Raw genomic sequence first — 17,164 nt, forward strand, 5'->3', positions numbered from 1 at the left:
AATATTTCTGGCCTAATTTACTTGAACATGCAAATGTACCATTAAATGTTTTGGATAACACCTTTTAAGCTCCTATAAAGTACTTTTTAAATTGTATCATGTCTGGACAAATTGTACTGTTCTAATGTGCTTAGAGAATATATATGCACTATTTGCTACATTATTGCTAGAAATGTCTAAACTCTTCTAAGTTGTTTTTAAATCCGACGTTTGCGACTAATGATACTGGCCCATTATGAAATATTGGACATTTGCTAATAAGTACTTCAAAATTCCTTGATGAGGGACAGTGAGCCTGCATGCCCCCTTGCAAACTGATTACAGTGTAGTTCTACAATTTGTTGCCCAGCATTACTCATCTAAAGGACTTGAAAATCCGACCTTTTCCACTAAATTGTCCAAGACCCCCTTAGGGTTTAATCCCCCCCACTAGTTGTCTTAATCATAGAATATTATCTTATTTGATTAAAACTTTTTTCTCTACGTCTGCATCTGATTAAAATCCAGCCTTAATTACCAATTACAATTTGTGTAGTAGGCATCTGTGCATATGTATATTCTTTCAGGGTTTGGATGTTGCTCACCAATTTGTTTCATATGCATAGGTTGGTTAGTGCTGACAAAATGTGGGGACCCCTGCCTTAACTCATTCGCTGCTAGGTATCCAGGCCAAATTAGCATCCTTACTTTCCAACACACTGGGGATTCTGAGACTGGGACCAAAAACACAAGTGCCCCTGTTGCAAAGCCAGGTCGTTTTGTGATAGATAATTTTTATGTCCCCACAATACGTTTTGGGCCCAGCCCTGTCGCGGCCCCTTAGCCCCCCTCCAACATCAGTGAGGTAGCATTTTTATCAGGAGACCTGGGGGGAACGCTGGTTCATAGGGAATTTGTGCCAGGCCAGTGATCCCACAACTTTCCCACATTTAGATGTGAGGAAACAATTTGTTTTTGTCCATCTGTGTTATCTTCTGACCTGCGAACCTCAGGCCTGAAATACTCCTTACTCACCACCAGGCATCTTTTTTAGTCCAGCAACAACAAAAAAGATGCGGAGTGTGGAGCCGGGCTTCCTGGCGCAAGGCGTGCCTTGCACTGGCCTCTTCCCACTGCCTGCATTTCAGCTGCCCTGGGGGATCAAACCTTACTCTGCAGTGAAGGAGGGTAATGTCTTATGTCTTGCATTGCAAAGTGACTGCAATTTAGACACGTCTGCAATAAATATTATCTGTAATTTACTGTTCTGCAGGAATGTTTCTCGATAGAAACTACTTCCATTCGCCCTGTAGTGACAGCATTTAGTAAGCCCAAAGGTTAAGATAAGTTTCAAACTGTAACTCGAATGTGCAGATTGAAAAAAGAAAACGCTTTATTACAAAAATGGTGTACTTGGACATTTATTTGTATGTACTTGCACTGTTTTAGGTTTTACATAAGCCATCTTATTCACAGAGATTGGGGGCTGGGTTAATAAAATGCTCTTTCATGGAGACAATTTTTTTTCGCACATAACATTTTGATCAGAATGGCTTATTTCTGAAGAAGGCCCTGCGTTTCGGATTGGGACCCATTATCAGTGGTTATTAAGATGACAAAATAGCTAGGCAATGAAGCCACAGAATGTGGCGCCGAATTTGTCTTTCCTTGACAAATAATTTGCCTTATATTGCCATATATTGTTGGTCTTTCTTGCCAAAATTTCCAATGAGCCTTCCCATAGTTCGGCCACAGCCGGCCTCCCATCAGGACACATCACCCATAACAGGGCTCATCTAACTTGGTCAGGCAGGCCGTTCAGTTGGCTGCGCTGAATTGCATTTCAGACTCCTCCTACAGACAGAAGGACTGACCTCCACAATCAGTGGATATCGGGCATAATGCTGACTTAGGGCAGTATTTAAAGTTTGGCAGAGGGGGTTCTTTCTTAGAACGTGGTGGAAGTCCCGTCCTCCGTATTACAATTGGCCTTAATAATTAACGCACTTGTAATACACGGACAGGACATCCGCCATGTTTGTGATGGATTATCCCGTTTGCCGAATTCTAAATATAGCCCTCGTAGTGACAAAGCCAGTGAGTAAAACCCTCCAACCGTATTTTATGTGACACAGTAGCATACACCTGCAGACTGCAAACCTACTACGGAATGGTTTAAAATTCCCTCCTTCAAATACCTCCCCATGACTTCAGATCAGATGTTCATTCTAGAGATAAATCCCGCATCGAGTCTTGATGCAAATAATTCACTTCATCATCATCATCATCATTCAACTTTATTTCGGCGAAAGCCATAAAAGCAATAAATACATAACATTTCCAACAGTTAAGTACAGTTAATACATATACACAGACCAATATTCAAATAGTACATAAAGTAGAACGGACAAGCAACTAATCTATCACGATAATTGTGTAACTACCGCATAAAAATCAAATAAGACATTATAAATTAATTTAAAAAGCCAGGTTTAAAACTTTCGTCTAAAACATTTAAAAAGAAGAGAACAGTATTATCTAGTCAATTTATCAGGACTAAGGGAATAAGACCCACAGCAATTCATTCATTACAACTTGCAGCCGATCTGTTTCCTAATAAAATACACACTAATTCACTTCCGAGTCCCGTACAAACACCCCAAACGTGCTCTCACAGGAAAGGTTCAGACTCCGCTGTGAAACTGAAATGTTGGAATGTAGGCATGGTACCCAGAGAACCCGGAAGTGCTGCAACCGCCGCCATGCTGTCAGATTGTGTGCTATACAAACGTAAATAGCAATAACATAGTATTGCTATGTGCATTTCTTCAGGCTCTTCCTTGCATTAATAGTCATGCCGTTCATGCAGTGATTAACCAGGGCCGCAGTGGCCACTCAGCTTCTTTTCCTTAATGTTGTATTTATGCTATGCTTCTGATGGTGGCGGCCGCCTTCTTGGACTGGTGCTAACAATGGCTTCTTGATATCGGATTCTCTTCTTCTAGACTTTGATGGAGCGGACTGAAAACTCTGCCTGGAACCGAACAGCGGCGGCGTTACTGCTCATAACCTGCGGAGAGGGAATGTTTCTGACACGCACAGTCCACGAATTGTTGTGGGGATACAAAGACTGCGCGCTCTCATACGCTCACATTTTTGATGCCTCCATCGATTCAACATTTGGATTGTTTTACAAGGTATGCTTATTTCGCTGCAATATGGCTTTTTGTTTGATATTCCTGCTTATTTCTTTCAAACTTCTCTAATTGTTTCATTGTTGAAATAGCATGCAGCACATCTAATTCATTTTTTGAATTTACCTTTCCATCTTTGACTGGTAAAGAAACATTTCCTACGTCATTTTGTAGGCGGGTGGATACGTCATAGCACTTTTGTTTTGTACTGTGTAGCCATGCTGCACAAAAACTGGGCTGCTGTACAGCAACTCTAAAAAAATAAATAAAATAAAAAAGTAGTTGGTTAAAGCAATATATATCCCAAAGGATGAGGCATATTGGCTTTGCCATTGCTTGTTACATTCTGTTTATATTTTATAAGAATGTTTTTGCTCATCATGGTGACTTTACATAATACCCGGTCAGCATATTATGACCGGTTGGGAATCTTCTCTGCTCGCTGAATTCAAGGTTTTGTTCAGTCTCATTTGGGGTATGTGGTCTTTGTTCATTGCAGTGAGGTCTGCTCATGTGCAAGATTGGGAGTTTGCACCAGCATGATCTTTGTTTACCTACACAATTTTGTGACTGTTGCATGTAGACATCAGTGGTTTACTTGTGCACAGTGCAGAGGTGTGTTTGCACGTAAGCAACCCTGTTTGTGCGCACTTGCACTAAATGACAACCTGGACAATTACATCTGCACATTCTACGCAGCCTTTCTTCCCCGCAACACAGCAACTAAAGTACATCACAAATATACTAGCCTGTTCTCAAAACCGAACACAATTTAACATTGAACACTCCACCTCTATACAGAGAAATCACATTATATTTATTACCTGTTAAAAAAACAACTCAAATGCGTCTCCTCTCAATGTCCTGGAAACACTTGAGCCTAGCAGTAGCACCTGCTTGAAAGAAAATGGAATTATCCCAAACCTCCTGTCTACCATGAACTCCTAAACAGCATTCTCAATCATTCGCCCTTCCTTTTAGCAACGTCACTCAACTAAAAAGCAAACGCGACTATTACTTACAGAACAACTCACTACTTCCACTGTTCAAATTCACAGCTATCGCGCTATCCCTACCCCAAACTCTACTAAACACACAGGAAATCAAGAGTACAATCCTAACACAACTAATGCACAAGACAAAATAAAACAGAAAACATTGTAATAACCTTCTACCTAATAATTCTGGGTTCCGAAGTAGGGTGCTACTCACTGAAAAAGTTCTTCAATGCCTCGTGAGGGGTCGTAAGTGCTATATAAATATATTTATAATTAGAATTTCCAGAGGGTTTTGTAGAATTAAGGCCTAGGCAGAACTATGGCTCCAGTAGACCAGTAAACTTTGTTTGAGACGTCCACAGAGGTCTGGTCAGCATTAGCTTTGCTTCCCGTTTCCTGATTCCATAACCTCGGATATGCTGCAGTGGGATGAAGAAATACTTACTCTGACCCCAGTCTTTGCGTGTAAGAGATGTAGTCCCTCTTTCGTGACGTGTCAGTAAATTGGCCTGCCAACAAATAGGTTCACATTGATGACTTCCCTCCTTTCCAATTTTCTGTAGTCCTATGTTTACTTTTCGTTTTACAAATCAGATTGCTCACAAACCCGGTTAGATTAAGGAAAATGATGCTGTTAAGTCGCTTGCATGGTAGTTGAGCCATCACATTGTCCACCAATTCTCATTCCACCTGGGAAATAGTGCAGGAGAATGGGAATCCTCCTACCACCATGTCCCGAAAACATCCATCCCCAAGAATCCAGTGACATTGTATTCTCTTTCTACAGAAATTGGGCCACCCATCCAGCTACTTGAGGGTTTTTTTCCTCTTCAATTCCATTTCTGTGCCAATGACCTCATTAAAGGACACCTGGGGAGCCGTGACAATAGCTTGCACAAGTGGAAAGATCATAGCGTCTCCACTGGACTAACTGCCTGGGCCTGACCCTAGCATCCCTTAATGACTCGGTGTCCAGGCTTGGATCATATAAGGGTTTAATTGTGCCAATGCCCTTGGATGCTTTATTAGAGTATTTATTCATAGCTTACCTAATCCCCTTCCTTCCAGGTAGAGGGTGCAAACGTAGGGTCTGTCTGCGGCTGAGAAAACCTACTGCCGCTTCCTTTATTTTACCTGCTTCCTGTTTCCTAAGACTTAGATTTTTCTTTTCAGATGCTCTACCCAAGACCTTCCCATTTCTCCTAAATGGGATCGAATTGATCTCGAGCCAGTCCTTGTCTTGTATTTACCTGCCATCTATCCTGCTTTAGAAAATCCCTTCGAGGTTGAGATTGATGTTAGACTGGCGAGTAGTGTCTTTTCTTGTGGGAAACGCACACTAGGCTTGTCCATAAAAATGCTGCACTCTTCTCCTCTTAAATACATTTTCCAAGTCCAAAATCGATGCGGTCTCAAACCTCATCCAGGGTTTTTTCCCGGCAGAGAGCATTTTGGGCATGGCATGTCTCTTGTCTGGAGTGATACTTTCCTTCTTTCCTTCTGAATGGCATCCATAGGGCAAATTTAATACACAAAAACCCGTGTTTTTTCTTTCACATCAAACATTTTTTCTGCGGCTCCTTTTTCGACAATGTTGCCGAATGTGTTTTTTTAATTTCTTAACAAAACATTTTCACTCCATTTATGAGCTGTTCAGGTGAATTTCTGTTACACATACAGCCATTTTGGAGGCTTGGTCTGAATTAAAATTTAAATGTGGTATGAATGGGAGTATTCCCACAAACGAACAGGCTATTCTAGTTAGTGATTCCTTTAACATTTCTCATTTTAATAGTCAGAACTGCTTGAACGTTGTGTATGACCACCTCAAATATTTCAAGGAAAGCAACGGCCTACCACACCTGGGACATGATAGTTTGCCTCCAAGAAGCACCCAGCGACATCGAATCACGGTGCTGTATTTTTATTTATTTGTGTAGCCCTTAAAACCAAAGCACTGAACAAAGATTGTGGCACAGTTAGTTTGAGACAAAATCAGTAAAACAGTAAGGACTTATGTGGGTAGAAGATTAAAAGACTCCATCTGAATGGGCATTGGAAGGTGTAGGCATAGCCAAGAGTCCAGAGGAAGGTCTAATGGGCTTGGTATGTTGTCAAGTAGTATTAAAAGATTATAGGCATAGATGAGACATTGAATTAAGCCATTTCAGTACAGTTCATTTAGGTTTATTTGTCGGGAAAAACCCTTCAGTACAGTACAAAATATATATGTGCATTAAATTAAACACATAAATGCCTGATTACAAACAACCCTTAAATACCTAACTCCTAGAGGAGCCTAGCGCGCATCCAAGATGGTCGCGTGAGCACAGGGCTCCCCGGACCCTTGCTGCTCCTCGGAACTTATCCTGACTTTATCCTGACTTGGTTGACGGATTCTGGAAGATGAACGTTGGCTGAACCCTAAACTCTTTTCAGAAACCAAATCGGACCTGGGAGACCTGATCTATGGTGGTTTGAACTTTTGAGGCCCAACTGATGGCTGTGCCCGGTGCGAAGGTGAACTGTGGAGCCGGGGCATAGTTGAACAACAACGGCATCGGGGTTGCGCCAGCGGCCGTCTCATCACTTTCGGTTTCACTTTTGGATCTCTGAGTGGCTGGACAGTGGAGTTGCCTTGTGCGGCTGGGTTTTCACTCGGCCTTCGCTTCGTGTCTTTGCCTCCGCCTGACACCTGTGTGCCCATTGACTTTGATCCTCTCGCACCGCCACATTGCGGTCCCTGGTAGGGCCCGTGTCGGCTTCGCCTGTGCCACTTTGACGCTTCCTCGGTGGTCCCCTTCGGTGAGCGTGGTTCAACATGGGAGGCAGAGGGGATCCCGAGAGGCGTAAGACCAAGACATCCCTACGTGGGGGACCGGTCCAGACCAACAACATGGACCGCTACACTCATGGTAAAGGGTCCCCTGGGGCGGCCAGTGTTCTTCCGGACGACGCTGGGGGTGTTCCGTCAGCCCCTCCGGATTTGTCACTGCAGGACATCATGGGCGCCATTAATGGCATCAAGGAGACCATCGCTAAGCAGTACGAGGCCTTGGCCCGTAAAATCGACACGGTGGCCATTGATGTTACGCTAATTCGGGCGGATCTCTCTAAGACCAATGAGAGGGTTCAATCGCTGGATTTGCGGACGTCCACCCTTGGTACGGATGTGTCGGACCTGCAGACTGCTCTCGGCGACCTCAGGTCGGCCAACGACCTGATGGCCCGGCGGCTGGAGGACTTCGAGGGACGGGCTCGACGCAATAACATCCGCGTCATAGGTGTTCCAGAGACCTCCGACAATCGCCCGGTGGATCTTGTGGTTGAGGAACTCATCCTCAAACAGCTTGCCCCCGCTGGCCTGAGTAAGTTCTTTGCCGTGGAGCGGGCCCATCGAGTCCCAGGCGGTCGGCCGCGACCGGGAGCTCCCCCGAGGCCTATTGTCGCAAAACTTTTTCACTACAGAGACCGCGATGCGATTCTGCAGGCCTCACGGGTACATGGCCCGGTCCGATATGAGAACTCATCCGTTAACTTTTTCCCGGACTTCACCCAACTTGTCCAGAAACAGTGGATGGGTTTCCAGGGGGTGAAGCGCCGTCTCCGGGACCTGGGTCTTAAGTACTCAATGCTTTTTCCTGCTAGGCTCCGAGTGGAATACGAAGACCGGACTACCTTTTTTGACTGTCCTGCGACTGTGAGTGACTGGCTGGATTCTCTGCCGGACCGGGGTGACCGGCCTGGGCCTTCTGGTGGTACCGAGAGTGGCGGGCCTCCTTCGGAGTGACTTTTGGTCCTTGACTTTGACATTTTGTTTTGTTCAGCTGGGTTCTACTTCTTTTGTACATTTTGTTTAATTATGATCTGTGTTGGGGGCGGGCAGGGACGGGTCCCTTTCCTCCTCCGGGGTCTTTTCGTAGAATGGGGTTTGTAGGGCGACAGGCACACTGCAAGTTGGGGTGGTTTTCTGGACCGCAGGGGTGCAGGGTGGGGGGAGTTGAATTCGGGGGGGGGGTTGGTGGGTGGGTGGGGTTGTTTGGATTTGTGTTTTCTGTTTTCAAGGCAAGGTATGGGCTCTGCTTCAGTTTCCGGTGTCGCGCTATTTGCAGGGGGATCCTTGATCTACTGGAGGGGATGGGGGGGGACGGGTTGAGACTGATGTCTTGGAACGTCAACGGATTGGGGGATCGTATCAAACGGGGTGTTGTGCTGCAGTATTTGCGTCGTTTGACTCCTGATGTGGTATTCTTACAGGAGACGCATCTGGTTGGTAATGTTTGTCATGCCATGAACAGGGGGGGATACCGACTCGTGGCCCATTCCGGTTTCACCACTGGCTCTAGAGGGGTGGGCATTCTCCTACGATCTTCACTTCCGCTAGAGATCACCAGGGTTGTCCTAGACGATAGAGGGCGCTATGTGGCTCTGACCGGGAGGTGGGAGGGACAGTCCCTTTCCTTGGTTTCGGTTTATGTTCCCCCGGGCCTCCAGAACTCCACTTTCTCAGACTTGGGTCGTATGATGCTTGAGCTTCCTGACAGTCTTTTGCTTATGGGTGGGGATTTTAATTCGGTTGTTTCGGGTGATTTGGATCGCCACCCGCCCAGGGCCCTCCCTGCTGCCCAGGCGTGGCTCGGCGGACTCTTGGATACCTTCGGTCTGGTGGATTGTTGGAGGTTAATGCATCCGACACAGTGTCAGTACACATTTCACTCTGGGGCCCATCGGAGTCTCTCCAGATTGGATTATTTTCTTATGCCCGCGGCCCAGACTGCCCGGATTCGAGAGGTAAAGCACTTGGCCCGGGGTATCTCTGATCATTCCCCACTGTGGTTACTTGTCGACACCGGGATGCGGTCCGCTGGGCGGATCGCCCCTATTAACCCTTGGTACTTGCGAGACCCCAAGATTCGTGATAGCCTTGTTAAGTCGATTGATCAGTATTTTCTCGAGAATGAGGGGTCGGTGGTGTCCTCAGTGTCCCTGTGGGAAGCCTTCAAAACAGTGCTCCGCGGGCATGCCCTATCCCAGATAGTGGAGGCTAAAAGGGTTAAGAATGAGGCGGTGGTGAAGCTGGAGACTGAAATATCGGGGCTGGAGGCAGCCTTGGAGACGGGTGTGACTCAGGATGGGCTTCATGCCCTCAGCTTGAAGCAGTTTGAATATAAGTCTCTTGTCACTGACGCTGCCAAGCTCATGTATAGGGAGCAACAGGGTAGGTTGTATGATGCCGGGGACAAGGCGGGTAAACTGATTGCTTGGTTGGATAAGAAGGAGAGAGTGAATCGTGTGGTCCCGGAGCTTCGGGTTTCGGATGGAGTGTGTGTGACTGACCCTGGTGAGATTGTGGAGTGTTTTGCGGACCACCTCCGGGCGGTGTACTCCCCGGTGTCTGATAGAGATGAGGATGACTCTCGTCTCTTGCTGCGGGATATTGCCTTGCCCGGCCTATCCGTCGAGGACCGTGAGCAGATGGATGCCTCTCTGTCTGTCGCCGAGATTGCTACCGCGATTCGTTCCCTTCGCTCGGGCAAGGCTATGGGCCCCAACGGACTGCCGATTGAACTGTATAAACTACGCCCGGATAAAATCGCGCCCTTCCTCCGTCGTATGTTTCTGGAGTCGCTCGAGCGGGGTTCCCTTCCCGACGACCAGCGTCTGGCTACTATAGTTGTTATTCCCAAGGATGGTAAGCCGCGAGACCGCTGTGCCTCATATAGGCCTATTTCCCTACTAAATGCCGAACCGAAAATCCTTGCCAAGGTCCTCGCTAATCGCTTGCTGAGAGTTATATGCGATTTGATACATCCGGATCAATGCGGCTTTATCCCTCATCGTAATACTGCTCTCAACTTGCGGCGTCTACATGGCGTCCTCGCTAGGGCGGAGTACTTCTCTGAACCGGCCATATTGGTTTCCTTAGACGCCACGATGGCCTTTGATACCATCGAGTGGCCATTCCTTTGGGCAGTATTGGCGAAATTTGGCTTTGGGGAGGGATTTATTAGTTGGGTGAAGCTCCTCAATGCTGGTCCAATGGCTCAGGTTGTTGTCAATGGGCGGGTTTCTCGGCCCTTCGCTCTCGGGAGGGGTACTAGGCAGGGGTGCCCGTTGTCCCCTCTGCTCTTTGCTCTCGCCTTGGAACCGCTAGCTGCCTGGCTCCGCTGGGAGCCCTCGATCAGAGGGATCCGGTGGGCCCCGGGCTTCGAGGATCGGGTCTCGTTGTACGCGGATGATATTCTTATGTACCTCACCTCGCCGCGGAAGTCGCTCAATGTGCTTTTTGATGTTCTTACTTCCTTCGGGAGAAATTCGGGTTTGATAATTAACTGGTCCAAATCTTGCGTGTATCCTATCTCCGGTGGCCTTCCTCTCCTGCCGCCGCGGCTTCCGCTCCAAACATCTCAATCCGGCTTTAAATACTTGGGGATATACGTTTCGTTGGATCCGGCGGTCCGCTACGAGCAGAATCTCCTGTCTCCCCTCCGGCGTTTGAGGGCGGATACGGCCCGGTGGTGTACGTTGCCCTTGTCTCCGCTTGGTCGCGCAGCACTGTTTAAAATGATGTCCCTTCCCAGATTTCTTTACGCACTCCAGAACTCCTTCGATATCATTCCGGCGGCCTACTTTAGGGAAGTGGAGAGTTTGCAGAGGAGACTGGTTTGGGACGGTCGTGCGCGTATCGCTTTGGCAAAGCTGACTCTTCCCTGGTATGACGGGGGCATCGCGCTCCCTGACATTAGAAGGTACTATTGGGCCTCCCAGCTGTCTGCCATTAACCATGCTACGTACGCTCCTGGCTCGAACCCGGCTTATGAGATGGATAAATTCCTGCTTCCCGGCGGTAACTATAACAGAGCGCTTTACTCTCGATCTGCCGGAAGGACCCTCACAGGCCCTACTAGGATAGCGGTACGTGTGTGGAAGGCGGCGAATGTAGCTGTGGGCTGGAGTGAGCGGTTGACGTGTGCTACTCCTCTGTTCGCCTCAGAGCGCTTGGGAAGCCTCTGGACAACGAAAGGCTTTGAGCACTGGGATACGATCGGCATTAGCAGAGTGGGGGACCTATGGGTTAAAGGCGCGGTTAAATCCTTCGCGGCGCTTCAGAGCGAGTACGAGCTTAGTGAAAGGGAGTTCTTCCGCTATGCCCAGGTTCGGCACGCCCTACTCTTGGTCTTTGGGGAGGGGACCACGGTCCCTGTTTCTTCGCCTCTCGAGGACCGTATACTCGACGGACACGTCCCTGACAGCACTATCTCCCTGATTTATAAAAAACTCATAAATAATCGGGCTGATCTCTTGGTGCGTCTTCGGGAGGTATGGACGGGAGATGGGGTTGAGTTGGACGACGAGGACTGGCAGTCTGCGCTGTCATCCCCTAAGGAGGTTGCCCTCCCGGCCCGTCTCCGTCTGGTCCAGCTTAAGATTCTCCATCGTGTCTACGTGACGGGTCCCCGTTTGGTCTCGATGGGGTTTTCTGACGACGGGCTCTGTAAGCGTGGCTGCGGTCTCAGTGCCACCTTTCTCCACATCCTCTGGGAGTGCCGCGCGGTGGCGGAATATTGGCGCCAGGTGCATGATGTTATGAAACGAGTCACTGGGGTCGCTCTGCTGCCGGAGGTGCGCCGATGTGTTCTGAACGTGTGCGAGCCCAGTGACTATAATGCGGCCCACGCTCGGTGGGCGGCCCTTGGGAACATGATCGCAAAGAGAGATATTGCGCAGCTTTGGGGTTCCCAACGGCCTCCCACCGTGTCCGTATGGAAGGAGAACATGGACTGGTGCATGTTCAGGGAGAAGACGGTGTATGTGGCTCGTGGTAAACCCGGGGCGTGGGGTAGAATCTGGGGTCAGTGGAATGTGTATCGAGGGACTATCTGTTCTCCCCCCCTGGTGGATACGTCTGATGTTGCCTTGTCCCCCTGATCCTTGACGGTTCCTTGCTTAATTAGTTCATCTGAGTATAGATTTGGTTTGCCCGTGGCCCCCCCCTCCCTCTCAGACCCCCTTTTTATCGACCACCCTAGGGTGGTCCTGTGTGGAGTTCCTCTGCTGTGGTTAGACGCCCTTTCAATGTTTCTCGCCTTGCTTTTTGTTTTTCTTTACTTTTGTTGATATTTATGTAAAAAGGGTGTATCCTGACTTTCCTTATGTGCAGCCTGATCTCCCGTCATTTAGCGGAGCCCCTGCGGGCCAGTCATTGTTTTTGAACTGCTTGATCATTTCTGCATACTAGCGGCCGGCCCAGGAGGTTGTAGGCCCGTGCTTGTACCCTTTTTATCTGCACAATAAAATTTAAAAAAAAATAAAAATACCTAACTCCTTTACAGGTGTGTAAAAGATTGTTTTGTAAAAACAAAAGGAAAAAAACAGAACTCCAGCTTTTTGCTCCCATTTCCCAGGCCTTCCAGTTAAAATTTGCAACAGTGCATTGTACAGTCGTAGTCTAAGATTTTAATAAACTGAACGCTTCTCCTCCTAGTCATTACTCCATATCATAGAAATAGTGGCTTTAACCAATAACCTGTACACCTCCTAAAGAGAATGACAGATAATAAAAAGTGTGACTCGTCTTCCACATCAATTCGAATACTAGGCACCCCAAAACAGCTTCATAGCATCTTTAAAATAAGTTAGGAGCTGTCAATCCTCACAGAAGAACATTATATCCACTCTAAACGAACTAAGAAATGCCCTTGCAGCCCCCACATACTCACAAAGCATAGACTGCTAGATTTAAGTCCTAGACAAACTATAATAGTAGCCCTGCTTCACCGCTCCAGCGGCCCAAAGCTCACCCCTGACACCTTGAAATAGAAGAGGCACACTCCAGTTAGTCATGGATAAACACCTCTGCATTGAAGCCCAGCCCTTTCAACTTCCAGGCTGAGAGCTCTAACCAAACGCATGAACAAGCCAAGAGGGGAGCATTCCTCAACAGATAAGTAACCAAGGACAGGTGCAATATGGAGCCCTTTTGAGAGGTTGCAGGAGGGAAAACCCCCTCATGTGGGTCAGAAGGGGGTCTAAGAGAATGTCCTTTGCCAGTTCACTGCAAATTTGAAGTGAAGCCTGGATATTCGAAGAAAGGGAAGAAATGTTTACAAAAGAAATGGCAGCCAGAGTATCCATCCTTCTTCCCCCCCCTGTGCACCTCTCCATGGCACTCGAAAGAGAAAGCACGGATGCAGGAAAATTGATGAAGTCGAGGGCTCCGCATCTCCTGCAGGAAAGTGCAAAGGTCACTGTGGCCAATGGAGAAATTAGGGGCAATGTGGGAAATATCCTATGACTCTGGTCTACCGTAGCATTGTTCCATCCCAATGTGGGTGGATTAGAGTAAGAAGATTCTCTTCCAACCTGCTGCAAATCTGAAAGGCTATCCTGACGTGTGTTTATGAGCCCATGTGTGAATGTGTGTTGAGGTACACCTTTGAGACAGTGTTGTTCATCCTGACTACCACAGCCTGTCCCAGGAGCTAAGGAGGAAAGAAGAGGTGCTCTGAAAACTATGGCATGTCCGTCTTGAAATGAACCGTTTTCACTGAAAAAGTGAGTCTTTAAGTTACTTACCACTCATATTCTCTAGTAGACTCCTGCAGCATGAGGCTCGTCCTAGCTTTCACCAACAAATTCCACCCAACCTTATTGTGGATCAGTTTTAAGATCATTTGTAGAATAGCCAATCTTTTCAAATGCTCAAGGCCATTGATTTGGAACCAGATCTGAGTCTGGTGATTTGATTAGGAAACTGCAGCATATCCCTGTATGATCTTGAGAACCGGGACATCTGGCAGTTTGGCCTGCAGGGACTGGGCAAATGAGAGACTTGCCCTTGCTTGCCAGGTTCAAGGCACAGGGTGGTATCGTCTGGACTGCTTCCCAGCTTCAGACATGGAGCAGGAACTTCCTTGTGTCCTGGAAGATTCACCTTGGGAGTAGCCTTTAATTGGAAGAAGGGACTTTTTTCTGTCTTTTGGAATGGTTCCTGTACTTCTCCTTTGACCTTTTTCCTGCCTCAGTACATGTGAGCATGTTTGTGGTTTATAAGACTTTAGAAGACGTTGTTCATGTTATTTACCTCATAACGGTTTACCCTGGATCAGAATCTATAGTAAACCAGTCTTCAGCACTTGTTAAGACTTACACAATTGGAAATTGACATGGCATGGTCAACAGTTACCACCGTGGTTACTAAAAACTCTTGCTTAGTGATATTTCAGGAAACCGTTTCTATAAATCTTGAGTAAACTGGATACATTCCTGCTGTAGATGCCAACTATTGGCCAGTATAGCTCTTTTTCAGAAACAACATTACTTTCTTGTTGACCTGATCTGTCACTGCAGCATCTTTTGTGAACTACTGATAAATGGTCTGCGAGGTTAAATTGAATAGGAGACAGCACCAGAAACCGTGGAAGCTCCACTTCAGAAGAAGAGATTGCTTATTTAAGTACTTTTTCAGAGTCCTTCTTTCGGTTATTTTTTTCTTGTAACAGCATATAATTTAATTTCCAATTTGAGGACAGTGGAAAGGTAGGGGACAACACTGGCCATCAAGTGGGTGCTACAAACAGTTTGCCAATACTGGAATATTACTGGAATATCAGTTCTGTGAACGAACTTCTGTGTGGGTAGCAGGTCTTAATCTGACCTTCTGACTTCTTCATAAAACAGGAGGTGGAAATGAAACCAAACAAGGAGCCCGAGATGAAGAAGGGAAGCTATAAAGTCCATCCTTTTGGAATGTCTTTGTTCTCAGTTCAGTGTAAGGCCTTTATGGAGGTTAGGTGTAATTAGTTCCCGAATCGAGTATTCTGAAACAATAGGCGAGTCTTCTAAATGTTTCTTATCTCTCTTTTACTTCCTGTCCCTCTACCCCTAGATCAATGATGCTTGTACTCCATAATCTCCAAACCATAGCAGGCAAGAATATTGGTGATGAAGAATGCCCACTTTTTTAAATGTAAGGTTATTTGCTAGGACCAATCAAGGTAGCTCAGTCAGTGCCTGTGCCCAAGATGTAATTAATATAGAACCTCAGCCTAGTATCTATCATTCCATTCCACAAATTAACTACGGATAGGTGTGTACATACATGTAATCCTTCTGCATCTTTGTGATTTAGCCCAGTGTAGACTCGCCTCTCTTCATCCATGTCCTGGCTGTTGAAAACCAGCAGTGTGAGGAAGCAACAAGCATCTCTCTTCTTCAAATCCATGCCACTGGTGGTGGTGAGAGGAGTGGCAGATTGCCCAGTCTGCCCCCCCTCAAAGTTGCCAGCCTCCATTTTTCATCCTTTTGAGGGAAGAGGAGTGGACTGTGTCTAAATTGGCAGCCTTGCAAATATGGCAGCAGTCTAACAAACTCCACAAGTGAAGAAGCAAAGCAGCTCTATGCAGTTCTTGTCCCTTCCTCATGACGCATTGGAAGAGGTTGTGAAATTCCTACACTACGCAGAGTTGCCTGGCCCACGAGGCTAGACTCACCATGATGGAAGCCGTGCTGCAAAGCCTTTCAATTCCACCAGAAGAGTAGGAGCCTAGCACATCCCCTGCTAACGCCACATTGTCATATAGAGTCCTATAACTGCCTCAAGTCTGTACTTGATGCACCTTCACCTTTATGGAGAGTCCTGAAGGGAGGAACCAGTAAGAGCATATTTTCAGGTCTGTGTTAGCCGAGACCTTTGAAAATATATATATAAAAATATATATATATATATATATTCACTGAAAAACCATAGGTTTCAGGCACATTATAGTTAGGAATTAGCATTTAAAAAACCTTTGAAATTCACTGAAAAAACCGTAGGTTTCAGGGGCGTTATAGTTACCTGGACTTTTCACTCGTACAAAACCATTGAAATTCCCCCGTTATAGTTAGTTCAGCTAACTATAACTCGCGCGTCCGCAATGCACTGCTGATGACGTCACATATTACATCACTCATGACATGGTCAGTGACATCACTGATGACATCACTGATGACATCTCAAATGACATCACTGATGACATCATCCAGTGAATGTGTGTTTTTCTGAAAATTACATATGTTTTATATATGTATACCTCAAGGTTGATGGAAGAATAAATGGGTATATAAGTGTCTAAATGGATGATTTGTTTTTGAAAAATTGATTGTATAACTGACTGATTAAGTGTATCTTAGTGAATACATGGCTTAGTGTGTAATGTTTAAATATGTAAATATCTGTATCAGTCTCTCAGTTTGTGTATAAGTGGCTGCATGGGTTGGTGAGTAGCTACATGAATGTCTATATAGGTTATTAGTTGGTTTTTTGAGTATCAGTATGAGTGTCTGAGTGTCTGTATGGTTCAGTGGGGGGGTATTACGTAGTGCATAGGTGCATGAATGAGCGACTCACTGTTTGTATGTGTTGAAGACAGCATGTGTGCAGGACTGTATGGGTGGATGAGTGTGTGCATGGGTGTGTTAGTGAGTGAATGACTGTCTCAATAGTGTCTTTATGAGTAACTACATATGTTTTAAACTAGTATATGTGACTATTGGTGTATATAAGTGAGTATATGTGAGAGTGAGAGATTGAAAGAGTTCCTGTATGAATAAGTATGTGTTTCTATAAGATTGTTTAAAAGACTAAGTATGTGTAAGTTTCTGTAGAAGTAAGTGTGGTGGTGTGTGTATAACTGTATATGCAAGTAAATGGATGTTTGATCCTTTATTAGCATGAGTGACTATGTGTGTGAGTAACTCTATGGATGAGTGGTGTTGTGTAACAGGATGTATAGCTGTATGAGTACATATGAGTGAGTACATGTATGAGTGACTGTATAGGACTGTTGGTGAATGAGTGGATGTGTATGTGGATCTTAGAATTACTAAATATGTTGTTGTAACTGGTATTGGTATGTCCATTGTTTTGAACATTTTAGTTTCTATTTTTGAATGTGTGTATCAAAGGTTATATTCGGGGGAGAGGAGGTCTGCCACTCTATCACAAGGATG

At 46.1% G+C, this 17,164-nt stretch overlaps 1 protein-coding gene across 1 annotated transcript in view; it reads left to right on the plus strand.

Moving 5' to 3' along the window:
- SCARB2 (scavenger receptor class B member 2) overlaps positions 1–17,164 on the plus strand; it is a 504,993-nt gene that overhangs the window by 243,213 nt on the left and 244,616 nt on the right. Inside the window, exon 4 of the mRNA XM_085640974.1 lies at positions 2,985–3,176. Coding sequence (XP_085497100.1) covers positions 2,985–3,176 — 192 coding nt within the window. The remainder of the gene's footprint in view (positions 1–2,984; positions 3,177–17,164) is intronic.

This window comes from Triturus cristatus, chromosome 2_2, assembly GCF_964204655.1.
Source record: "Triturus cristatus chromosome 2_2, aTriCri1.1, whole genome shotgun sequence".
NCBI lineage: Eukaryota > Metazoa > Chordata > Amphibia > Caudata > Salamandridae > Triturus > Triturus cristatus.